The 26,191-nt window shown below is 50.2% G+C and overlaps 1 protein-coding gene across 2 annotated transcripts in view; it reads left to right on the top strand.

Annotated features, from left to right (window-relative positions):
• DENND4B (DENN domain containing 4B) overlaps window positions 1-25,332 on the top strand; it is a 54,389-nt gene extending 29,057 nt beyond the window's left edge. Inside the window, exons 11-28 of one of the 2 annotated variants that reach the window (XM_033174625.1) lie at window positions 609-709; window positions 2,357-2,572; window positions 3,809-3,954; window positions 4,999-5,132; window positions 6,774-6,897; window positions 8,946-9,152; window positions 10,693-10,821; window positions 11,459-11,612; window positions 12,034-12,204; window positions 12,939-13,375; window positions 13,935-14,039; window positions 14,730-14,905; window positions 15,710-15,899; window positions 17,208-17,453; window positions 19,479-19,584; window positions 22,504-22,669; window positions 23,363-23,427; window positions 24,553-25,332. In XM_033174625.1, the coding sequence (XP_033030516.1) occupies window positions 609-709; window positions 2,357-2,572; window positions 3,809-3,954; window positions 4,999-5,132; window positions 6,774-6,897; window positions 8,946-9,152; window positions 10,693-10,821; window positions 11,459-11,612; window positions 12,034-12,204; window positions 12,939-13,375; window positions 13,935-14,039; window positions 14,730-14,905; window positions 15,710-15,899; window positions 17,208-17,453; window positions 19,479-19,584; window positions 22,504-22,669; window positions 23,363-23,427; window positions 24,553-24,698 (3,019 nt within the window). In that variant the 3' untranslated portion in view covers window positions 24,699-25,332. Of the gene's footprint in view, window positions 1-608; window positions 710-2,356; window positions 2,573-3,808; window positions 3,955-4,992; window positions 5,133-6,773; window positions 6,898-8,945; window positions 9,153-10,692; window positions 10,822-11,458; window positions 11,613-12,033; window positions 12,205-12,938; window positions 13,376-13,934; window positions 14,040-14,729; window positions 14,906-15,709; window positions 15,900-17,207; window positions 17,454-19,478; window positions 19,585-22,503; window positions 22,670-23,362; window positions 23,428-24,552 lie in introns of both variants that reach the window. The other variant, XM_033174624.1, reaches the window with a different exon arrangement.
• Window positions 25,333-26,191: the final 859 nt, after the last annotated feature.

Raw genomic sequence — 26,191 nt, 5'->3', positions numbered from 1 at the left:
AAAAGTAGTCTTATACGCCAGAATATACAGTAAATAAAGATCATAATTATTATTATAATAATTATTTATTATTTATACCCCGCCCATCTGGCTGGGGTATAAATATTATGGGTTAAAACAGTTGTTTTTTTGTTAATTCAAGGCTCTTCAGTGGCCATTCCTCTATAGATAAATCTGTGGGTCTCTCCATTAGTATCCCTCTGTTCCTCAAAGGGGCTCAAGGTAGAGAATACGGTTTCCCCCCTTATTTCCCCCCCCCCCCCTGTGACGTAGGGTAGGCCAAGAGTGAGCGGCTGGCCTGAAATCACACCCAGCAAGGTTCATGGCTCAGAGGGGATTCGAACCCTGCTCTCTCCCAGCTCCTAATCCAGAAGTCTGGCCACACTGGATCTCATCCCCCCCCCCTTGCTGTTTGTCTTCATGCAAGGTTTCCCTGATGGGGAATCAGTGCAGCTGAGACATCTGTTTTCAAAAGAGCAGCTCTGGGAAGGGGTCCTCTTTGCAAGTGGGGAGCAGGCAGGGAGGGGTGGGGGTTGGGGGGACGCCGTGGCTGCAGGGCAGGCCATCAGGAGGCACTAACCGTAAAGGCAGCTTTGCTCCATGCGCAGGTGCGAGGAAAGGAAGCTGCTGTCGACGCGGTCCCTGCCTCGGAAACCTTGCAAGGTGCTCTTGGCTTGCTTGAACTCCCTGTACCATCAGCTGGATGAAAGTGAGTAGTCAGTGCGTGGATGAGAGAGTTGGAGGCGGTGGAGGGAATTAGGATGAGGGGGGGTGCGCATGATGTGACACGAAACCATGGCTAATGCTGCTCTCTTTCCTCCATCCAGACAAGCAAGAGGCATAGCCATGGTTCATGGACGTATTCCGCCCTGGCAGAAACACTCAAGGAAGGGGTGCAGCAGGGTCGGTGTGGGCATCTGGCCAGGGGAAATCCTGAGGGCCAGATAGAGAGGCCCGGAAGGCCCTCCACTAGGTCTGCGGTTCTCTGTTGTTAATGCGAGCCAAGGTTTATAAGCCAACAAACCGTGGTTTAGGCCTCTCTATCTGGCCCTTGGTACTTTCCCCAGGCCACACCCCTCAGAACTCTCCTCTGCCACACCCCTCTCCCCAGGCCACACCCCTCAGAACTCTCCTCAGCCACGCCCCTCTCCCCAGGCCACACCCCTCAGAACTCTCCTCAGGCACACCCCTCTCCCCAGGCCACACCCCTCAGAACTCTCCTCAGCCACACCCCTCTCCCCAGGCCACACCCCCTCATCACCAACCTTGCTTCGCACCCTCTTTGTGTTTTGGCCTGGCTGGGGATGTGCCCCTGAGCTCTGATCTTGCCTCTTTGCTTGCCTGGGTGGATGAGTCTGCCCAGAAACTAGCCTACTGTACAATGCCGTGCAACTTTTCATTTTGTTTATCCACCCACTTTTGCCTGTGGCTCCGCCCACCAGCCGCAAGTGGCCCTCAGAAGGCTACCCATAACAGAATGCGGCCCGGGGCGGAGAACGTCTCCCAGCCCCCTGGGCGGGATCTGGCCTTGTACGAGTCCGGTTCCTTTGCTCCTCTTTCCCACTAGCAGAGTAAGCATCCCTTCCAAAGCGATGCTTCCGAATACCAGTTCCCAGGAATCATATTTGTGGAGAGTGTTGTTTCACTTTGGGGCTGTGCATTGGGGCATCTGGTTGGCCAAAGTGAGAACAGGATATTGGACTTAGACGGCCAGCGGCCTGACCCAACAACTCTTCTCATGTTCAAATGCTTGTGTGCTTCCTGTCTCAGAAGACTGGGCCCCCGCTAGTACCAAACTACCTGTTTTTGTAACATGTTCCATTTCTGCATACTCTTTATGGATTCTTTTTTTGGGGTGGGGGTAATATTAAGAGGCTTAGAAATGCTTAGAACAGGGGTGCCCAAACTTTTTTCAAAGAGGGCCAGATTTGATGAACTGAACATGCATGAGGGCCAACCAATGTTATTGAGCTTTTTTTAGGATTGAACTTGTTTGGCATTTGGGGGGATTTTACAACAGGAAATGGGGCTGGATTCAATCAGCAGTCGGGCAGGATTAGGCCCTCGGTCCGGACTTTGAAGATGCCTGGCTTGCAAACAAATTTCATTGCAACCTTTTCAGAATCGTAAAATTTGGGAGTGATACCCATACGGAGATGGGTCCAAGCCCCACACTGGGCAAAAAAAACAACTTTCTGTATTGGACTGGATGAACCTTGTGGTTCTCTATGGTTCCGTGATGGAATCCTGCTGACAGGATCCCTGATAGGCTGGCCACCCGGCCTCCGCTTAGAAGCCACTAGGGTAAGCGAGCTTGAATACCTCCCTAACGTCCTTGTCGCTCTCTCCTCCGCAGTGTACAACCGGCCCGTCGAGGAAGCCACCCTGGAATTCCTGCTGACCGACTACGACGTCATCTACGGCCGGCGGAAACAGCTGGAACTGGACATCCAGGGGGCTTTCCTGCGCTTCATGGCCTGCCTCCTGAAGGGCTACCGCTGCTATCTCCTGCCCATCACGCAGGCACCCTCGGAGAAGACCCGCGACTTCAGTAGCCTCTTCAACCTCCAGGGTATGGCAAGAAAGGGGGAGGGAGCTGTCGCGGCACTCGGGTCCTGCGTGGGGGCTTCCCCTGGAGGAGAGGATGCTCAGCTACAGGGGCCATGGGCCCGATCCACCAGCCAGGCTCTTAGAACCGTAGAACCATAGAATTGTCTAGCCCAACTCCCGGCAATGCAGGGATCTTTCCCCCAACGTGGGGCTCGAACCCACGACCCTGAGATTAAGAGTCTCATGTTCTTCCGACTGAGCTATCTATCTTCTTATGTTCCAGTGAAATTCATGGAGGATATTGGCAACTTCTGGTCGCAGTAACTACAGGTGAAACTCGAAAAATTAGAATATCATGGGAAAGTCCATTTATGCAAGCAATTGTTTTCATTAGCTACTGGAGTTTAATATATGACTCATGACATGCAAAGCGAGATATGTCAAGCCTTTGCTTGTTATAATTGTGATGATTATGGCGCACAGCTGATGAAAACCCCAAAGTTGAAATTGTTAATTTGGGGTTCTCATCAGCTGTACGCCATAATCATCACAATTATAACAAATAAAGGCTTGACATATCTCGCTTTGCATGTCATGAGTCTATCTCATATATTCGTTTCACCTTTTAAGTTGAATTACTGAAAGAAATGAACCTTTCCACGATATTCTAATTTTTCGAGTTTCACCTGTATATTCTGCCTCCCAAGATGAGATAGACCATCGAGACGTATAAAATGTAGACACATGTTTTAGTCTGATTTTCATGCTTTGTCGTTGATCTTTTCTTTTGAATTCTTTAAATAGTTGTTTTTCTGACCATTTTGTCACTTTATTTTTGCAAAACCTCTTTGAGGTTTTTTGCTTGTTTTCTGAAATCACACTGTAGATAAATTTTACGAGATATGTAGATAACAACAAAATGTTTGAGGCTTTTTGCTTGTTTTTTTTTTATAAGCGGTATACTAACTTTACGAAATGTGTTTTATGACACGTGTGTAGGCCTGGTTTTGACGTTGATCTGAATTATTTTTTCCAATGTTTAAAATAGCTGTTTTCATCGCTTTAGCTTTTTTTGCAAAACCTCTTTGAAGTTTTTTGCTTGTTTTCTGCAATCGTACAGTACATAAATTTCTTGAGATGAGTAGATAACTACAGCAACAACAACAACGACAATATCTTGAGTGCAGATTTGAACCTGAGTCTTCCTGGCCCTAGTCCAGTGCTCTAACCACTACACCACCACTGCCTCCCATTTCAGGATTCTTGAAGTCACGCGACCGGGCGTATCACAAGTTTTACGGGCAGCTCCTTCGCACCCAGCTCTTCACGCAGTTCATTGAGGAGTGTTCCTTCGTCAACGACCGCCACACGTCCCTAGAGTTCTTCGACTCTTGCGTGGAGAAGGTGACAGGAAGGGAGCTAAATGTGGGTTCAGCTGGGGCCCAGGAAATGGCTATTGAACAGTCAAAATGAGATTTGCTGAATTTCATCTGGCGAGTGTGCTACTTAAAGCAATGGGGGAATACTGCAGTCAAGGGTGGGTGGCTGCTCCCCGCAGAACTTAATCCAGTCCCAGTACAGTGGTGTCTTGGTTCTCAAACGCCTTGGTACTCAAACAACTTGGAACCCAAACACTGCAAACCAGGAAGTAAGTGATCCAGTTTGCGAACTTTTTTGAGTAGTCAAATGTGCTCCGTTTTGAGTGTTACGCTTCCGTTTTGAGTGTTACGCTGAGGTCTGGCTGTTTTTGCTATTTATTTTGGGTTTTTGGTTTTGCGACTTTTTTGGTTTTGTGACTGTGGGGAACGCAGTTCAGCTACTGATTGATTGATTGAGTGAGTGACTGCAGTACACTGCTTATTGCCTTCATTTTATGGATCAGTGGTCTCGTTAGAGCAGTGTTTTTCAACCTTTTTTGGGCAAAGGCACACTTGTTTCATGAAAAAAATCACGAGGCACACCACCATTAGAAAATGTAAAAAAATTTAACTCTGTGCCTATATTGACTATATATAAAGTAATTCTCTTGAATAGGAATCAAATAAACAATTTTTTTCCCACGGCACACCAGGCAACAGTGGTTGAAAAACACTGCGTTAGAGAGTAAAATCCATGTTAAATTGCTGTTTTAGGGGGTTGTTTTTAAAAGTCTGGAACGGATTAATCCATTTTGCTTTACTTTCTATGGGAAAGGGCGCCTTGGTTTTGGAACGCTTTGGTTTTGGAACGGACTTCCGGAACGGATTAAGTTTGAGAACCAAGGTACCACTGTAAGGCATTTGCAGTCTACAAGAGCTCCCTCAAATGGTCATTAAATTTAAAAAAGGACTTTTAAAAGCGAGAGCTTCCTAGATCCCCTGATGTGAGGCCACAATGCCACGTTAATGCACTTCACAAGATCTCTCTCTCTCTCTCTCTCCTGCCATCGCTGTTCCTGCTCAGGTGCAGGTGGACCTGGAGAAGATGGAGGAATCTCCCCTGATCGAACTAGACGACACTCATGGCAGCGAACACACCGTCTTCATCATGCCCCCGGAGGAGCCCACCGGACCCAATGGCGCCGAGCTGCCACCGCGCTACCAGTGAGTTCTGCAGGAATCACAGCATGGCAGAGTTGGGAGGGAGCCCCTCAGGAGTCATCTAGACCTACACAGCACCAAGCCCAAACCATGCCTTAGCTCTGGGTAATATGGCAGCAGCAGGACAGGGGGAGGAGTGAAAGGGCTGTGATTTTTGCCCTGGGTAGCAGCACACTGGCTCATTTTTGCTAAGTCATAATTTGGCGCAACCTGTGACATGGTCTTTAGTCTAGGCTGTGCTTGTTCAGTAGTTCCAAAAATTAAGGTTTCTTGCCTTAAAAATAGAAGTGTGTTAAAAGTACAAAGGCAGGCACCATGCTGTGTTAAACCAGCAGCCCATCCAGGTCAGTACTGATGACTCATGCCATCATTGGCTCTGTGGGATCTCATGCAAAGAAACACCTTTTCCAGTTTTTTGCAATATCCCGTAACTGCTAAATTTGTCTTCAGTAAATCACCCTCCACTGTGCTCACTGCTGATTAGCAAACCTTGGAAAATTAGCTTGCAAACTGCAGCCATAGGGAGCCTGTAGGTGGCTTCGATCTGGACAGGGTTGGCAATGTGGTATGATTCTTCCTTGTACTGCTGGCTTACAAATCACTCCCCTCCTTTATCCTTCCAGTGCAAATTGGATGGAGTCCCCGGCGAATAGCCATCCAACCTCTTCTCCAAAAAGCCTCTATCCACCTCCTTCTGAGGGAGTCTGTTCCGCTATCGAACAGCTCTTACTATCAGCACGTTCCTCCTAACGTTTAGTCGGAATTTCTGTTCTTGCAACTTGAATGCCTTGGTTCAGGTCCTACACTCTGGAGCAGCAGAAATCTAGCTTGCTCCATCGTCTTCTACGCAACAGCCCTCCAAATATTTGAAGAAGGCTTCTGTGTCACTTACCATAACACACAATGATTTTGTGTGTATAAATTGGGGTGTGGGAGAAACGTAAACAGTTTAGATAATTTTGTTCAAACGTCGAGAGAGAGAGATAGCTTGAGATTTCATTTTTGGTTTTTTTTTGGGGGGGGGAGGTTGCATCAGAATGTTGACCCTACCCAGATAAGACCCTTTGAAATTAATTAGTGGGCATGCAATCATCCTGGTCACACCTTGAGGTGACCAGCAGGACCCAGGGTGGGGCTGCACACGTAAGCATGTTGGTGTATCAACTCTTGACATGGAGAGGAGAGCCTCTTTGGGGAAGGGTTATAACTCAGCAGCAGAACGGCCCCTGCTTTGCAGGAAGAATTCCGATCCCAAAAATCTCCAGAAAAGATGCCTGTCTGAAATCTTGGAGAGCGCTACTACCAGTCCGTGTCAGCGATATTGAGCTAGATGCACCAACAGTCCCACTCAAGTGAACCGTTTTCCTATTTATTCGGAACAGTGAGGACTAGAATCCTTACTTTCCTTTTGCGGGAAGGGACTGCCGCTCAGTGCTAGAGCATCTGCTTTGCAAATTTGCATGAAACCCCGGAGAGCTGCTGACCATCAGTGTGGTCAGTACTGAGCTAGGGGGACAGCGGTCTGACTCTGTGTATGGCCGTTCCTATGTGCCTGTTTAGAACTATTCAGAAGCAGGAGGTCTAGAAACTTGCTTTATTTTAAGGGGGAACTCAGCCGGCCGCCTCCTCCTCTCTTCACTCCAGGTACGACGGCTTCCCCAGGCTGCAGGCCAAGCTCTTCGAGCGGCCCCAGGACCAGCTCATGCCCTCACTCTGCCAAGCCCGGACCAGCGCTCCCAGCAGCCCAGCTCCACGCAGGACCAAACAGGTAAGGTTTGCGCCTGGGCTTGTGGCTACAGTTGTCCCCAGCCACTCTGTGCCATATAACACATTAAAAAATGTAAAACATGATTTCCAAACCTCAACAGATCCCAACGGTTGAGCAATGGCAACAAAAGATTATGGAATACATGGAAATTGCCAAATTGACACCCAAAATCAGGCAACAGGGTGACGAAACGTTTCAAAAAGAATGGGGAAACTATATGACATATATAGACAAGATGTGTAAAGTAGATTAATATGGAAATAAACCTCATAACGGGAAGGGAAATTCAGCAAATGGAAATAGAATGGAAAGGTAATTAGTAGATGTTTGGAAAGGAAAACAAATTATGTATATTTTGAGAACCTTAGATGTATAAGTTCGAGAGATTAGTTATTAAATTATGAAAATTGGACAAGAATGTGAAATTTAAAAAGTTTGACTTAAAGAAGACAGAACATGGAAGATTGGAAGTCGATATTAGATACAGAATATAAGTTACTTTATGTAATTACTATATGTAATTATATGTGTATATTAAAATCAATAAAAATTATTGGTTTTGTTTTTTTTAAATGTAAAACATGAGACATAAAAAATTTCCCGGCACAGGGTTGCCTTCAGGTGTCTTTCTAAAAGTCAGATAGTTGTTTATTTCCTTGACATCTGATGGGGGGGGGGGGGCGTTCCACTGGGCGGGCGCCACTACCGAGAAGGCCCTCTGCCTGGTTCCCTGTAACCTCACTTCTCGCAGGGAGGGAACCGCCAGAAGGCCTTTGGAGCTGGACCTCAGTGTCTGCGCTGAACGACCGGGGTGGAGACGCTTTAAAGTGCTTTAAGGGCACTTTCACATTGCACATTTAAAGCCCTGTGTGTGAAATATCATTTTAAATAGACATGTCTTCCCCCACAAAGGATTCTGGGAACTGTCATTTGTTGAAGGTGCTGAGAGCTGTTAGGAGAGCTCATTCCCAGAGCTGTTATGACATTCAATCCCTCTTCCCAGGGAACTCTGGGAGTTATAGCTCTGTAAAGGGAATAAAGGTAAAGGTACCCCTGACCATTAGGTCCAGTCGCGGACGACTATGGGGTTGCGGCGCTCATCTTGCTCTATAGGCCGAGGGAGCCGGCATTTGTCCGCAGACAGCTTCCAGGTCATGTGGCCAGCATGACTAAGCTGCTTCTGGCGAACCAGAGCAGTGCATGGAAACGCTGTTTACCTTCCCGCCAGAGCGGTACTTATTTATCTACTTGCACTTTGTGCTTTCGAACTGCTTGGTTGGCAGGAGCAGGGACCGAGCAACAGGAGCTCACCCCGTCGCATGGATTCGAACCGCCAACCTTCTGATCGGCAAGCCCTAGGCTCTGTGGTTTAGACCACAGTGCTGTTGGCAAATTTCCGACCCAGGGCCAGTTGTGAGACTGCCCCGAACCTGGAACAAAGCCTTGTGCACATTCCCGGCTACGCGAGACCGGTGGCACATTCAATATGCGATTCTTCCCCAGTGTGAAGAACAACACACACAAGCCATTGATGAGGCTAAACTACAGTATTTATTGTAGGTAAATGCAGAATATGTCTCTGCTAGCCATCTCAGACAGTCAGAGCTGGGCATAAACACGTCTAGCATCTCTCGAGCCAGAAGTGAAAGTAAAGTACAATAACATCACATGTGTGAGAAAGCATATAGAACTGCTGGCTTTCTCACGGGTTAAAACAGACACACAAGTCACACCAGCCTCGCTGCTGCTTTTGCAGCTCGGTCTGTACAAATATCCCAACAAGCGCCATCTAACCCTCAGCACCCTTAACTGACCACATTTCCCAAGAGTCCTGCGGAGGAAGCCATGACGGTTTGAAAAGATACCACAGGGCTTTAGTAGTATGGTTCAGATGCGGCCTAACCCTGTCCGATTAACTTCAGGAGGTCTGCTCTGGGTAGAAATAACCCTGGCTAATTCCTGTTGACCTTGGGCTACAGCGAAGTTGAGAAATAAATTGTTTGAGCTCAGTTGTGACCTTCTCCCCAAAACTTCCCCAACCCTTCCAGGAAATGAAGGTAGCCCAGCGGGTGGCTCAGAAGTACTCCGCGATGCCCGACATGTGGGCCAAGTGTCTGCTGGGGCACTGCTACGGACTGTGGTTCATCACGCTGCCCACCTACGTGCGGGCTGCAGCCTCCAAGGTGCGGGCCCTGCAGACAGCCTACGAGGTGCTCAAGCAGATGGAGACCAAGAAGGTGGTGCTTCCCGATGAGGTACCGTATTTTTCACTGCATAGGGCTCACCAGACCATAGGGCGCACCTCGTTTTTAGAGGAGGAAACAAGGAAAAAAATTTTTTTCTGGTTTTCCTCTTCTAAAAGCCTTGGTTTTTTTTTTTTTTTTTTGAGGATCAGCTAAACGTTTTGCAGCTTTTTTGCAAAGGAAAAAGCTCTGTTTTTTTGAGGATCAGCTAAAAGTTTTGCAGCTTTTTGCAAAGGGAAAAACCCTGTTTTTTTGAGGATCAGCTAAAATTTGTGCAGCTTTTTTTGCAAAGGGGGAAAAGCAAAGCTCCTTTTGCAAAGGGGGGAAAGCAAAGAGGAAAAGCCCCATTTTTTATGGGGTTCAACTCACATTTCTGCAGCTTCTAAAGGAAAGGGAGCCATTTCTACAGTTTCCAGACAGATAATCTAATCAGCCAGTCACATGTCGCTGGGGAAACAAACAACCTCCCTCTGCAGCATATTCAACAATGGAGGGCGGGGCTGAAAGGGAGCCGGGACTCTTCTTATCTCTCTCCCAATCTCTTGCTGATCAGCTGCTGAGCGGGGTCCTTTCAACACTCCCTTTTCTCTTTGTAAAATAAAAGGCATGGTCCTCTTTTGGCCCCTGGGCAATTCAGCCCAAGGGACCACCATTCGCTCCATAAGATGCACAGATATTTCCCCTTACTTTTTAGGAGGAAAAAGGTGCGTCTTATGGAGCGAAAAATACGGTAGTTGCTGGAGCCTGGTGCCATCTCCCCGGTGTTTAGTGTACAGAATCGGTTCAGTCCTTTGAACCCATCTGAACCTGCTGCTGAGCACGAGGGTCTGCAGTGCAGGAAGCTTGCAACCGGTGCTGCTCATTTTAAGAGTTGCGAGGACACCAGAGGCCATCGGGAGCCAGTGTGGTGTAGTGGTTAAGAGTGGTGGTCCTGTAATCTGGTGAACCGGGTTCGCGTCTCCGCTCCTCCACATGCAGCTGCTGGGTGACCTTGGGCTAGTCACACTTCTCTGAAGTCTCTCTCAGCCCCACTCACCTCACAGAGTGTTTATTGTGAGGAGGAAGAGAAAGGAGATAGTTAGCCCCTTTGAGACTCCTTCGGGTAGTGATAAAGCGGGATATCAAATCCAAACTCTTCTCTTCCTCTCTTCTCCACATGAACCTGTCCAGACTCAGCAATTAGGCAAGGGCTGTGGCTCAGTGGTAGAGGATCTGCCTTACATGTGGAGTTCAATCCCAGGCATTTTAGGTTTTTTTTTAAAAAAGGGGGATCTTGAGTAATGGGGACAAGAAAGACCTTGTGTGCCCTGAGCTGCCGTGCCAATCAAGGTAGGACGATACTGAGGTTATATGGCCTTGCAGAACCTCAGAAATCTGTGGTCCTTCCAGAGCTGCCCTTCTCAGGGTGTCTTGGGTGAAAGGAAATGAACAACACAAAGTCAAATTGTAGGTCTGTCGCGTGGGATTCTCCCTTGGCAAGGGGTAAGGCAGGGAAGGGGATAAGCGACCCACAACCGTTCAATCCCCTCTGTTTTGCCCTCCCGCTTCTCAGGTTTGCTACCGAATCCTGATGCAGCTGTGTGGTCAATACGGCGAGCCTGTCCTCTCCGTCCGAGTGCTGCTGGAGATGAAGCGGGCAGGCATCGTGCCCAACACCATCACCTATGGCTACTACAACAAGGTACCTTGCTCGCTCGCTTGCAGACCTCTCCACTTTCCCTTGTGCCGCCTCGGCTCCGTCAGAGGGCATTCTGCTTCAACAGGGCACGGGGGTATAAGGACGAGTGTCCGGCGTCCACCGTTCCCCCTGGGGCTTGTGGTGGGGGGACCTGCAGAGAGAAGTGGCGGTGATTAAGGGAGGCTTTCTGGCCCTGAGTCAGGTCTGAGGAGTTGAAAAGACAGATCAGGACCCTGGAGAGCTCCTAGCAAGCCCAGCTGGCTGAGCTATGGGAGATGTTGTCTCAGCGCAAGAGAGGGCTTGGATCTGGTACCCGATTCTGCAGGCCTGTGCTCCTGTGTGGTTGTGGAATGGAAGAGGCTGTAGGGGACTTGCCCCGGGGACTCTGGGGATGATAGAAAGAGCCACATATTCAGGCCAGGGAACTGCAGAAGGGTGCTCATGCCTAGTTTTCCCCCTAAGCATTATTTCTCGCCCAATTTAGGGAGGGGACGAAAGCTTTATAACGGGGGATCAGAATCCCTTGCTGATCTCCGGCAGATTGCCCTGAGATCTGCCAGTAGATCCCAAGAGCTCCCTTCCGCCCGCCACTTGCTTCGTTATCCTCTCACCTCCTCCTTCTCCTCCTGCTCATCCGTAGGCCATTTTGGAATGCAAATGGCCGTCTGGTACCCAGGGAGGCCGCCTCCGCTGGGCCAAGCTACGCAACGTCGTCCTGGGGGCCGCCCAGTTCCGCCAGCCCCTGCGTCAGCGGCAGCGCGAGGCAGAATCGCAGAGCATCAGTGGCCAGTCAGGTATGGAAACCTTGCCTTATGAGGAACGGTTGAAGGAGCTGGGTGTTTTTAGCCTGGGAAAGAGGAGACTTGAGACTTCATATAGCTAAAGGGCTGTCACATGGAAGATAGGGCAAGCGTGGCAAGCTGAAGGAAGGGGCCTTGCTACCTCAGGTGTTGCCTGGGAGAACGGCACCTGGCGGAGGCAGTTCAGGGAGAGAGAAATACGTTGAGGAGGGAGAGTGTTGATGGCTGAAAGCCGCCTTTGAAAGTGGGATTTGATTTCCGCAAACTGGTTTGAGGTGGGGTCTGGGGTGGGGTGGGGGGTTGACATCTATAGGTTATTGGGATGGATATGCTAGCAGGTTAATCATGATGCAAAGAACTTAAAAGGTTTGGTCTGGCTGCTGGAGACAGCATTTTTCTCCATTTCCGTTGGCAGAAGGCAGAGGCATCAAGATGCCAGGCTCCCGGTCCCGGTCCCGTTCCAATCTGCAGCGGCAGACGACTTGGTCTGGGGGCAACGTGACCGAGAACCTTCCGTCCACGACACTGGTGAAGAGTGGCAGCCTCAGTTTCCCTCAGCATGAGCCAGAAGCTGGAGTGGCTCGTGGTGAGTTTTGGAGGCAGGCAGAGGGGTCATGGAGAGGGGCAGCTGAAGGCACCGGACATCTCCTATTTCTTTTCTTTCCTTCTTTCTTTCTTTCAAAGGGAGACAGGTGAGATGCATTAAGGATCTCGAAAATAGTTGCAACAGGATCAATATATCCAACAGGGGGAGGAGGGAGAACCTAATAAGAGCCCTTTGATCAGGCCAGTGGCTCCTCCGGCTCCAGCCGCCTGTTCCCACGGGGGCCAGCCGGATGCCCCAATGGGAAGCCCACAAGTCGGACCTGAGCGCAAGAGCATCGTTCTCTCTTGTAGCTTCCTGCAGCTGCCTCTGACTGTGGAGACTGAACACAGCCATAAAGCCATCCACCTTGGTGGCCGTCACTGCCTCCTGGTGGGAGGGAGTTCCACAGTTTAACCCTGGATGTCCCCGAGTTGTAGTGTTCCTCTTACTCGCTTTTTCTCTAAACTATGCCAACACTTCAGCAATACCTTTCTGCCCCGCTTTATCTGCCACATTCCCTCGCAGGTTTCCGATGTCCGTGTGCCAGTGGTGGGCGGGGCCAGAGGCAAAAGTGGGAGGGGCAATTAACATTCCAAGGGCCATGTGGCAGTGGTGGGCGGGGCCAGAAGCAAAAGTGGGAGGGGCAATGAACATTTGACCCAGCCCCCGGGCCTCAGATCCCCCCCCCCGCTATAACCCTTATCAGTCCTTTCCTGTCCTCTCCTGCTATGCAGTGACCAAGGGCCTGGGCGGCACAGACCACGGCAGCAGCAGCACGCTCCCCGCCCTGCCCCACTGGCTGCAAGGCCGGGCCGGGAGCTCTGAGGACGGGAGCCTGTCGGACGTCAGCAGCTTCTTGACGGACGAGAGCGACAGGTTGACCCTGAGCAGCGTGGACACTCAGCCAGGCCCGGGGCGGTTGGAAGGCTCCACCACGGGGGCGGAGAGCCACGGCGGCATAGGGAGCGGCACGCCGCGCAGAAGCCTGGCTGCCAAACTCCAGCAGCTGCTCTCGCCCATCAAGCGGCCGTCGCTGAGACACGGCGCCACCGCGGACCACCATACGCACGCACGCCGCGGGTCCGAGCAGCGGGACCTCCCACCTCGCCGCAGCCCGCTGGAAAGTCGCTTGTTGCTTCCTCGCGAGCGCCCGGGCTCCACTGCCTCCGAGGTAGGGAGGGCTGAACAGCAGGCTGTACGGTCACCGTGCCAGAGGCGGTTCTGGAGCGAAGCGGGTTGTGGAATAAAGGCTTCTGGCCAGGACAGGCAACTCCTCATTTATGTGTGTTCAAGGCCCGCGCATCGCCACAAACCCGGAAGTGGCATGAAAAGGGGAGGAAATGGCCCTAAAAGAGCGCGGAAATGGCGCGAAACTGCTTAGCAATCCCACAAGCCTTTGCAAGTGCAATCCCATGAGCCCTTGCACCGTGAGAGAGTCGGGGAGTCGGAATTTGAGCAAGGAGGTTTGGAGGGAGCGATTGTGGTGTTTGTAGGCCTCTGCAATGGTGTTCCCAGTAAACGCAATTTCACTGAAGTGTGTGCTGCCTCGGGACTTAACCCCCGTGTAAATGGGGAGTTGCCTCTACCCGGGATCCTGTTATCGCCCTTCCTCCTTGCTTGGTTACTCGATTCACTGCCTGCGTTTGAGGCTTGCGTTATTCCTTGTTACGATTTATGCTATAAAATCCCAACAATTATTCCCCAACCCACCCCACTTTTCTCTGCAACAGAGCTCCGTGTCCCTGGGCAGCGAATACGATTATTCAGACAGCTCCTTGTGCATTTTCAACCTCCGGAAATCCACCGAACTGCTGACAGAATCTCCAGCGGTTGAGGTATGTTCCAGCTTGCCGTCCCTGACTCTTTCTCCCCGCATTTCTCAAAAGTTCCTCTCTCCAACATCCGTGTATCGTTGTGCTGTAGGTGTACTCTCCAAGCATCCTAATTAAGCCTCAGTTATTTGCAGTGTGCTCATTGTGGGGCTGCTTTCGGGGGCCTGACCCAGAGACTCCAGCTGGTTCAAAACACTGCAAATGGACTTTTTAATTTCATTTATTTAGTATTACATTTCTCCCTAGGAGATCAAGGCACATGGTTCCCCCCTGCCCCAACTCCATCCTTGCAACAGCCCCATGAAGTGGATTAGTCTGAGGGCCTGTGAATGGTCCAAGGTCAGCCAGTGAGCAGGAGGACTGGAGTTCGGGTCTCGCAGGTCCACGTCTGTCACTGTAACCCCTACACAACACTGTCCCCCACCGTCTTCTTAAATACGAGCTCCATTAGGTGCCTCCCGCTCCTGAGTTGTTCCTATGCCACAAATAAGAACCGTTTTTTTCAAGAGCCAGTGCCAGAGCTTGCTTTTTTCCTCTTCCCTCCCTGTTCCTTTGCCCTTGTGTGCCATGACTTTAAGGCCGGGAACTGCCTCGTTTCAACTGACAGCCTGCAAGCGACTCTTTGCCCTCTGTGATTCTATCGGCCTTTTTCCAGGCAAGTTTCTTTCCTGATCTTCCTCCCGTCCTGCTCAGGTCCTGCTCTCAAGCTGTTCCCGGTGCCAGGCCTGCAGCTCGCTGGTGTACGACGAAGAGGTGATGGCCGGCTGGAGCTCGGACGATTCCAACCTCAACACCACCTGCTCCTTCTGCGCCCGCCCCTTCGTGCCCTTCCTGAGCATTGAGATCCAGGATTACCAGGCGGCCCCCAGGTCAGAACCCCAGCCAGTTCCACTGCCCTTTCCTTATAGAGGTAGGACAGAACTTAGGGGAGCCCACCACTTGGTGGCGCCAGAGGCAATGACAGGCAGTGCTACAACCAATGAAAGGCTCCTAAGACTGGTGGGGCGGAAGTCAGGGAGCCACCAGTAGGTGGCGCCAGAGCGGATGGCTGGCGGAGAATTGGAGAACTGAGACTGTTCTTAGGATTCCCAAGACAAGAGGCTTAGGCCTTGCAAATAACAGCGAACTGTAGGCGGCCTGGAATTTTATGCAATGCTGGGCCTTTTTTCAAAGGAGCACCATTGAAATGAATGGGCATGACTAATTTAGGTCCGTTTTCAATAGGTCTACTCTTGAGTAAAAGTCAGTTGGATACAGCCCTCTGTGTCTGGGTTGTGCCATTTTGACGTTCAGAGGAGAGCTCAGTTCCTCTTAAAAAAAAAAAAAAAAGTCCAAAAAGCAAGAGCAAAAAAAACCACTCCAAATATTCCATGCACCTAGAAATCTAGTATGTCAGGATGATGGGAGTCCAGCAGCATCTTCTCCAGCATTCTACTTTTCTAGGTGCAGGGATTTATTTATTACACATATGGACATGTGATTTTCCCTTCTTGCAACGCAGGCCGAGAAACAGGTTAGCTGTCTCATCTATGGCTGAAGGAAGACACTTGGTGCTTGGTTTTTTTTAAGTAAGGCTCTAGTCCTCATGTTTGGAGATAGAAAAAGGAGGACTAGAATATGTTGGCATATATATTGAGGAGATGTTTTTCTCTCCATCATTTCCGCCTTCCCAGCATTGCTGACACATCGGACACCAGCTCTATCTCCTCCGATTGGCCACGGGACAGCGAAGCCCCCGCCCCAGGGAGCCAGGGCCCCGTCCTCAGCGACCGCTCCCACTGCCTGTCTCTGGATGAAGCTGAACCGGAACCCGGAAGGGAGTCCAGGGCTGGGGCTCTGTGCAACGGCTTCACCGAGTCTCCGGTGCGGATGGGCTTGGGGGGGAGAACCTTCTGGGTCTTGCAGCTAGAAAACCGGGGAGTTGCGATGGGAGGAGGAGGAACACTGAGAGCCCAAGGGCCTTATTCCCCATTTGGGCAAGCTCTTGAGGGCCGCGTGATGCCAGTGGTGGGCGGAGCCAGAGGCGAAAGTGGGCGGGGCAACAAATGTAAATGGCACCTTTGCGCGGTGGGCTAGTCTCTACTACAGGGAGAGACTCGTCCAGGGAAGCCAGAGGGCATAATCAGGGTTCAAGGGAGGGTAGGACTCAAACCCGTGGCTTCAAGTTAACAGGAAAGGAGATTCCAACTAAACATCAGAAAAGAACTTTCTGGCAGTAAAAGCTGTTCGACGTTGGAACGGTCTCCCTCGGGAGGTGACGGACTCTCCTTCCTTGGAGGTTTTTAAGCAGAGGTCAGATGGCCATCTGTCATGGATCTTCTAGCTGAGATTCCTGCATTGCAGGTGGTTGGACTGGATGACCCTTGGGGTCCCTTCCATTTCTACAATTCTTTGATAAGGCCACATTCCACCCAGGCAAAAACACTTAGGGTACAAAGCAGGCCTAGTGAAGGGTGTATATGGAGGGCCACATCTATAGCCCCTGAGCCTGTGGTCCCCCACCCCTCCCCTCCCCCCATTCTAGCTAGACAGGCCTATTTTGAACCCAGGCTCACCCCCTTGGCATTAAATTCTGCGGACTCGCTTCTGGAATGTTTGAAGTTGGCTCGATGCCGTATGGCCACGTTCGATCCCTACCAGGCACGGCGCTGGGCCTGCGATTTAGCTCTTTTGAAGTAAAATTCAAAAATCAGCCTTCTAGCCCTCACCAAAATCTGATACTGCCTCTTGCTTGCCTGGTATGTGTACGAGTGTGCATGTAGAAATTTATCCATATCCCGCCTTTTCCCCTGACGGGACTTAAGCCTGCTTGTGGTTAAAAATAAGAACTGCCGGAAACGTACCGTTACAAAGGTGAAATTCAGATTTAATCTCTCGTCCCCTTGTCGCCTGTGGCCCTGCCCGCTGTCGGAATGCGGCCCCCAGAAGCTTGCCCAGGAGGGCAAGTGGCCCTTGGGCTGGAGGCGGCTCCCCATCCAGAGCATAGAGAGCACTGAACCAATCACTCCCCTCCGTATAAGTCAGCTTCCTGTTATCTTACCTCGCCATTTATTTTTTAAAAATCCGTGCCCCTTTTTTATATTGTGGGCGGTAAAGTTGAAAATGGGCGAGAGGTTGACATCGGTCGCGGCGCCTTCTTACCTATGCTTCGTTTCGTTCCCCCACTTCCAGGTTCCTCAGGGTCCGGCCCCCGAAGTGGAACACCTGGCCTTTGCCTACCTTAGCCCCTTAGTCCTGCGGAAGGAGCTGGAGACCCTCCTGGAGAACGAGGGGGGGGACTTCCTTTCTCAGCCGGAGCTGGTGGACAACCACCCAATCATCTACTGGAACCTGGTGTGGTACTTCCAGCGCTTGGGTCTGCCCAGCAGCCTCCCACAGCTGCTCCTGGCCAGCAAGCACTTCCAGTCAGCACCGCAGGTGGGTCATCTCCCCTCCCCTCCTTATCCTCACGGTCAGGGGCGTAACAAGGGGGGCATAGGGGGAGGACTGCCCCATGTCCCATAATGGAGGGGGTGACAAACTATCAAGGAACAATTACTGCCCTACTAGGGCGGTTCATAAAAAAAAAAACTTTTATTTTATTTTTTAAATGCCTGCTCCAAAGGTCTTATCTTACTATACTAGGGATTATACAGCTATATGTGAAATTTCAGGCATATTGGTTAATATCTTGACCCTCCTCCACCAAAATAGCTGTTCACTTGGCTGTTTTGCTATGAAATTTCAGTTCAGTGGAGCACTTACTGTTCCCAACCCTAACCCTGTGGAAAGCCATCTAATTAGACTTTGATTTGATTTTGAGATGTTTTTAGGAGGTAATTTAATGATTGTTTGTTTTTATACAAATGTTATGTATCTGATGTTAGCCACCCTGAGCCCGACTTCAGCCGGGGAGGGCGGGATATAAATAAAAAGTTTTTTTATTATTATTACTTGTTATTATTCCTTTGTAAGAAAATATGAAATAACGTAAAACCATTTTTGCAGCGGGGGAAAATCAATGGTGGGGGGTTGACAAGAAATTTTCCGCACTGGGTACCACCTGACCTTCCTACACCTCCGCTCACCGTAACAACTCTGCGAAATAGGTTAGACCAAGAGAGGTGGGAACCTTCCATGGCCCTTCAACACATTGTTGGACTCCCAACTCCCATCAACCAGTGGTCAGAGGTGATAGGACGCCAGCGACATCTAAAGGACCAGAGGCTCCCTGCCCTGGACACACATCCCAACCAATCAGGGATCATATATTTAAATACAATTGCAAAGGTGTAAAGGGTGGCGCTGTGGTCTAAACCACTGAGCCTCTTGGGCTTGCCGATCGGAAGGTCGGCGGTTCGAATCCCCGCAGCAGGGTGAGCTCCCGTTGCTCGGTCCCTGCCCCTGCCAACCTAGCAGTTCGAAAGCACGTCAAAGTGCAAGTAGATAAATAGGTACCACTCCGGTGGGAAGGTAAACGGCGTTTCCGTGCGCTGCTCTGGTTTCGCCAGATGCGGCTTAGTCATGCTGGCCTCATGACCCAAAAGCTGGACCCCAGCTCCCTCGGCCTATGGAGCGAAATGAGCGCCGCAACCTCAGAGTTGTCCGCGACTGGACCTAATGGTCAGGGGTCCCTTTACCTTTACCTTTAAAGCCTGTTGCCTTCCAGAAATTGCTGGACTCCCAACTCCCAGCAGTCAGGGGTGATGGGAGATTAAATCTCTGAAAGTGCATGTGATATGTGATCTCTGGTTGGCTGGGACACGTTTCACACAGGGAGCCTTTGGTTCTTCAGGTATAGCTGGACTGCCACTCACATTAGCCCTGGCCATCCCTGGTGATGGGAGTTGTAGTCTAGCAACTTCTGGTTCCTCCCCACTGCCCGAAAGCAAGTTGTCCAGAAATTGTGGCTTTCTGGCCATAAGAGATCTGACGGTAAGAGCCTCTCAGTAGTGGAACCGTCTCCCTTGGGAGGTTGTGGACTCTCCTTCCTTGCAGGTTCCTGGGAGAGATTGGATGGTCACCTGTCCTGGATGCTTTATCTGAGATTCCTGCATTTCGGGGGGGTTGGACTAGATGACCCTTGGGGTCCCTTCCAACTCTATAATTCCATGATTCTGTTACCAGGGCTGGGGGGAGCCAGGGTGTGGCCCTCCAAGTGCTGCTGGACTCCAACTCCCCTCCTCCCTGACCATTGGCTTCTCAATACGGCTTACACTGCAGCTGTGATACTCGGCTTATATTTCAGCTGCCGGCCCGTTAATAGCATTGCAATTGTTTTACTGCCGATTGGTTAATTATGCAATGTGACTTAAGCTGTACCTGCGGTGTTTCATTACGCCATTGTTATTTATTGTCGGTAAGCCGCTTTGGGATCGGTATGGGCGGACGGCAACGTAGGAAGACAGATTATTTGTTTTGCACTCTCTGACCTTCCCCAGTGACCACCCTCCCTCTCCCCAGGGCTCGCCTCAGGAGGGGCTTCTCGTGTGCGTACGTTTGCTCTGGGATGTGTTGACGCCAGACCCCGACAGCTACCCCCCACTTTACGTCCTCTGGAGGTTCCACGGTAAGCGGCGTGTTCTGGGAATAGCAAGACCACGGGTTACCTTTTTGTGGGGTTGCTAGGGGGAGGGGAGGGGAGGGACCTGCCCCCCGTCACGTCCTGTTTGTTCGCTGTGCGGAAAACCCCCGCTGAGCTAGATAAGCGTGATCCCACTTGGCCTTTCACCAGCCATAACAAAATAAAGAATTCTTTCCAGTAGCACCTTAGAGACCAACTAAGTTTGTTCTTGGTATGAGCTTTCGTGTGCATGCACACACTTCACACGAAATGCACACGAAAGCTCATACCAAGAACAAACTTAGTTGGTCTCTAAGGTGCTACTGGAAAGAATTTTTTATTTTGTTTTGACTATGGCAGACCAACACGGCTACCCACCTGTAACTTTCACCAGCCATGTTCGTGAGGAGTGGAGCTTCCATGTTCAAGAGCAGTCTGCCTCTCTGCCCTGGGGACAAACAGCAGGGGACGCCTATTCCATTCATTCATTCATTCATTCATTCATTCAACTTGCATAACCACTTCACGTTTCAGCAGAAATCTCCCAAGTCTTTTACCTATCCCGCAAGGGATCCTGGGATTGAACTTGCAAAGGCTCATGGGTTGCTAGGCTCTGTTTCTGTGCCTTTTTGCCCTTTCTTTGCTCTTTTTTTAGGGTAATTTTTTTGCCACTTCTGGGCTTGGGGCACATAACTTGAACACACATATTGATATATTACAATGTTAGATATAAGGATGGAGCTACGTGTGTAGAGTATCGGCTGCCTTCATGGTTTTTCCCACATAACATACACACACACAGACATCATGATTCGTGATATATTGCCAGGTCAAAAATTATGAAACCAATATTGCGATATGGACTTCAGACCGGTTTTGGATGATATATCGGCCCAGCCCTGACATGCATCATCATTTGCGATATACAGTCAAACCTTGGTTCCCAAATGGCTTAGTTGCCGAACAAATCGGCTCCCGAATGCCACAAACCCGGATGTAAGTGTCCCAGTTTGCAAACGTTTTTCAGAAGCCAAATGTCTGACGCAGCTTCAACTTGAGTGCAGGAAGCTCCTGCAGCCAATCGGAAGCTGCGCCTTGGTTTTTGAACGGCTTTCGAACGGACTCCCGGAACGGATTAAGTTTGAGAACCAAGGTACCACTGTGTTGCCAGGTCAACAATTATGAAACCGATATCACGATATGGAGTTCAGACCGGTTTTGGACAGTATATTGATATATATTGAGACCTCCCGGTATAGTGCAGTGTATTAATTCAACAAATAAAATAAATATCGCCCATCCCTAGCGCGGTCACACGTCAATTGGATGTGCATAAATACAGTACATATTTAGGCACGCTCTCTCTGTCTCTCTCTCACACTTCATATAGTGCAGAATTCACGGAGCACCAAATACCGTATTTTTCGCTCCATAGGGCGCACCGGACCATAGGGCGCACCTCGTTTTTAGAGGAGGAAACAAGGAAAAAAACATTTTTCTGGTTTTCCTCCTCTAAAAGCCCTGGTTTTTTGAGGATCAGCTAAAAGTTTTGCAGCTTTTTTTGCAAAGGGAAAAGCTGTGGTGTTGTTGTTTTTTAGGATCAGCTAAACGTTTTGCAGCTTTTTTGCAAAGGGAGAAAAGCAAAGCTCCTTTTGCAAAGGGGAAAAAGCAAAGAGGAAAGGCCCCATTTTTATGGGGTTTAACTCACATTTCTGCAGCTTCTGAAGGAAAGGGAGCCATTTCTAGTTTCCAGACAGATAATCTAATCAGCCAGTCACATGTTGATGGGAAAACAAACAACCTCCCTCTGCAGCACATTCAACAATGGAGGGCGGGGCTGAAAGGGAGCCAGGACTCTTATCTCTCTCCCAATCTCTTGCTGATCAGCTGCTCAGCGGGGTCCTTTTAACACTCTCATTTCTCTTTGTAAAATAAAAAGCACTATCTGCTTTTGGCCCCTAGGCAATTCGCCTCCAGGGACCACCATTCACTCCATAAGACGCACAGATATTTCCCCTTAATTTTTAGGAGGAAAAAGGTGCGTCTTATGGAGCGAAAAATATGGTGCTGTTACCACTAATAATAACAGCAGGAAATCCACATTTTGTGTAACACAGTTAAGCAAACACACACCAAACGTAACCAGCTGAATGCATTTACAAATAAATATTCACTACTATAATGAATGCCAGCAACCTTTGGTCATTATAATCATGATCTTGTTGAACAATATATGAAGTCTGTACCACTGAAGAAGCCCATATGGGCGAAACAGGATGACTGTTCCGGGAATCCTTGTTTGAAACTTGTGGAATTACAACAACTTGTGCATACCTGTTGACCTTTTGAAGATTCATGTGGAACCTGAAAAACTTTATCAAACCTTCCTTTGCACCTGTTGGCTCTCTGTATATACAGGAAACACTAAGACTGCTGTGACTTTTGAATTAGTCCATGGGGTTTTCATCCACTTGGTCGCTCTTTATTTGTTGTTTCTCCATTATTATATTACCGTATATATTTCTTAAAGAAATCAGCCCTGAGTGCTCACTAGAAGGACAGATCCTGAAGTTGAGGCTCCAGTACTTTGGCCACCTCATGAGAAGAGAAGACTCCCTAGAAAAGACCCTGATGTTAGGAAAGATGGAGGGCATAAGGAGAAGGGGACGACAGAGGATGAGATGGTTGGACAGTGTTCTCGAAGCTACTAACATGAGTTTGGCCAAACTGCGAGAGGCAGTGAAGGATAGGCGTGCCTGGCGTGCTCTGGTCCATGGGATCACAAAGAGTTGGACACGACTGAACGACTGAACAACAACAACAATATATATTTGGCTAACACATTTAGGCAGCAGCAATACCTCAAAGCAATATGCATAAGGCCGCTTGCAGACACGTAACCGCCTTCCTTCGCACCCCACCCAGGTAACATCCCGACCCGCCTTCAGTCCTGGCGCCGACACAACCACCCCTTCTCGCTCTCGTTCCTGGAGGCTGTGCTGAGCTCTGTCGGGATGGGCGAGATGCACAAAGCCATCTCTCTCTTTCTGGACACGGTGAAGGAGCAGTCCGGCACGGCACACATGCCGAGGTACGATTTCTCCTCTCCTGCCCCTCTGCCCCCCACCCACTCCTGCACGTCCCCGCGGCAAGCGCCCTCGACGGGCTTGGGCCCACCTGGCTCAGTGTTGCCTACACTGGCTGGCAGAGGCCGCCCAGGGTTTCAGGCGAGAGTCTTTGCCCAGCCCTGCCTGGGCACACTGGGGATTGAAGCCTGGGCGTTCTGCATGCAAGGCAGGTGTCCTACTCCTCTGCCATGGCCCTCTCCCCTAAAGATAAAAGTAGGATTCTACTTCCCATGCTTCCGGGTGAAGGGTATATTTAAATAGACGCCTTATATTAAGTCAGACTGTTGGGATTTGGGGCAGACATACCTGGAGATGGAGGAACCGGAGGCCTTCCGAGGCAATTTCCCTGTTGCTTTGCCTTGATCCTTTCCCTAAAGGCAAGCCAAGATTCCAGTCCTCATGAAGAAAGGGGTGGTTTAATAGGAACATAGGGAGCTACGTCCCAGCAAGTCAGTCTGTTGCGCCATCTAGCTCAGTGCTTGCCACAGTTTCAGGCAGCCATACCTGGAGGTGCTGGGAGTTGAAGTGGCGGCCTTCTACATGCAAGGCAGGTGCTCTGTTGTCAAGCTACAAAATACCTTGTGGCCCCATGGGCGCCTTCACAGGGACTTCTGCGCTTCTCTGATTCCCTCTCCTCATTCTCTTCTTCTCCTTAGGAGTGTTTACCACGAGATCCTCTTCTTGAAGCTGGCAGCCCTGGGCAGAGACCACGTGGACATTGGTAAGTGCAAGGCCTATGTATCCCGGAGGGGTTTGAACGGCGCAAGCTACTTGGAGAGAGAGGGTGTCTGGAGAGCTGCTGCCGGTCAGTGTAGGCACTGCTGAGCTTGGTGGGCCTGTGGTCTGTATAAGGCAGCCTCTTAAGTTCCTAAGCAGGGAGGCTGGAAATGGTGCCCCCACCCTGTGAAGGGGAAGTGAGAAAGAGATCTCCACACCCAGAAATTTCACAAGTCAATTACCCACACAGGCTGCATCCATGAGGTCTAGGAACTTGCTTGTATTTCTTCCCCCCACAGGAAAAAGGCTAATGTTCTCAATAACCTTTTTGGCACTTTCTTTGCATCCATGAGGTTTGAAAATGTGCTTGCGTTGTACATTTTTTGAGATCTGTTTTTCCTTACCCTCTTGACAGTTTGATTTCAAAGTCTTCTCTTTGTTCTGCATATCTGTCTTTTTAAATTATTCCGTTTACCTGACAATACTGAAACCAATTGGATATCCATTCTCGAATCTCCTTTTGTTTTTTTAAGGTTTACAACCACCTTCAGAAAAACTTAATATATAAGTAGCCCATTCTGGCCCTGTATTTATTTCCTTTTGTACGCATGCCTCTATGGGAAAATAGCCACAGGGGCGTTTTTCTTTCCAGTAAGTTTTTGTTCTCCATATAGACTGCTTCTTACAATAGGATTAAAAAAATTCTTTGTGCACTTTTACCTCCTAAATCCTCACGATGCTGAAGTGCAAGTTCGAGGCAGTTTCTTTGTGTCCATGAAACCTGCCTGTGTTCATTTAAAAATAAAAGGATGGAAAAAAGCTGAAATTCTCAGGATGCTGAGTTCCATGAGGTCTAGAAACCTGCCTGTGTTCATTTAAAAATAAAAGGACGAAAAAAGCTGAAATTCTCAGGATGCTGAGTTCCATGAGGTCTAGAAACCTGCCTGTGTTCATTTAAAAATAAAAGGACGAAAAAAGCTGAAATTCTCAGGATGCTGAGACCCAGCTGTCAGGTCCTTATCCTTCTCCCATCCTACCCCGGAGTTTGCTAAACATCTTCTAGAAGAAACCTGGAGAAGAGGGAGCCCCCCTCACACCCCTCACTTTCTGCCTCTTCCCCCCTCTGCAGCCGACTTCGACAAGAAATACAAGTCTGCCTATTCTAAGCTGGCCAGCAGCATGGGGAAGGAGACTCTGAAGCAATGGAGAGCCCAGCCTCTCACCTCAAAGGCCATCGACTGCCGGAAAAGCTTTGGGGCCAACCTGGAATGCTAGCGGGGGGGCGGTGGGTCACCCGTGCCGCCGCCGCCAACCTCCCCCCCCCCCCCGCCGTGTCACCTCCGGCACCCCCTACCCTTCAATTCCTGCAACATAGGAATCGCCAAGGACATAAACGGGAGCTGATAACCAAATCGCGGCAGGACCCGGTCGCTACCACTGCAGGACCTCCGCAGGGGCAAACCAGGGAACCCCGAGACGAGAGGCCCATCGCCGTCCTCTCCTCAGAGACCCTTCTGGTCGTCGTGGTCGTCCCCATGGACCCCTCACAACCCCCCGGAGCTGAGGCGGGGTGTCCCGACGCTAGCCGGCGGTGGGGAGACGGCCGGTCTCAGGGACCACGTGCATATTGGGGTTTCGGGAGCGCCTCTCCCCTCCCCACCCCACACCTCCTGTCCCGGCACTGCACTCTGCACGTGCATGAGAACACCCGGACGCCGTCCCCTCCCTCTCCTCCCCACCTGGGTCGATCCCTCTCCCCACCCCAGAGATCCTCTATATTTTTGTGCACTGTGTTAATTTCTGGAAGGCAAGTCTGTCCGTTTCCTCCTGCGACACATCAGGGTTCCATTCAAGAAGAGGGCAACCTTTCCCGAGCCAAGTTGGGTTTTTGTTTTTACCGTCAGTGTTTTTTTTCCGGGGTTTGGGGGGGGAGGGGAGGGGAGAGAGAGAGAGAGAGCTATTTTATAATTTATTTATTGTCGAGACCTTTACTTCTTGTTGTTCTTGTTGTTGTTGTTGTCGCTTCTGCTTTAGCTGCCGAAAAGAGGAGCCCACTAGCAGGTGATGGGGTGGTTGGGGTGGAAGAATCCATTCTACAAGTCCACCTCCCTCTTTGTCTGCTCTGCCATACTCCTACGGTGGGGGTGAGGGAGATGCCACATGCCCCAGCCTGCTGTAGAGACCTACTACCCCCCCCCCTCGCCGTGGCTGTGGGGTGCTCTTAGGTGAGGGGTTGGAGCAGGGCCCGGAAGACGCCAGCCCCTTCCCCAAGGGAAGGGTTGTCTCCAGCTAAGTTCTGCTCAGGCTTGTTGAAACTAATGAGGTTGGGCCCCATCCGCACTACGCATTTAAAGCGGTATCATACCGCTTTAAACAGTCATTGCTTTTCCCCCCCAAAAAAAAAAGAATTCTGGGAGACGTAGTTCGTTAAGGGTTCTCAGAGTTGTTAGGAGACCACTCTTCCCCCTCACAGAACTATAATTCCCAGAGTTCCCCAAGGAGAAAGGTTAATGGTTAATCCACTCTGGGATTTGTAGGTCTGGGAGGGAAACGGGGGTCTCCGCGCAACTCTCGGCACCCATAACAAACCGCAGCTCCCAGAATGCTTTGGTGTGGGGAGCCGTGACTGTTTTAAGTGGCATCGTAGGGCTTTAAATGTATTTTGCGGGTGCAGCCTAGCTTAGGCCCGTTAATTTCAGCGAGTCTGAGCAGAACGAACGCTCGACGCAACCCGGCGTGTGCCGTCCCGCCACCCCACTTTCTCCTCA

This window comes from Lacerta agilis, chromosome 17 (assembly GCF_009819535.1).
Source record: "Lacerta agilis isolate rLacAgi1 chromosome 17, rLacAgi1.pri, whole genome shotgun sequence".
Lineage (NCBI taxonomy): Eukaryota > Metazoa > Chordata > Lepidosauria > Squamata > Lacertidae > Lacerta > Lacerta agilis.
Note: the sequence above shows the minus strand (reverse complement) of the source record. Positions and strands in the feature narration are given on the sequence as shown.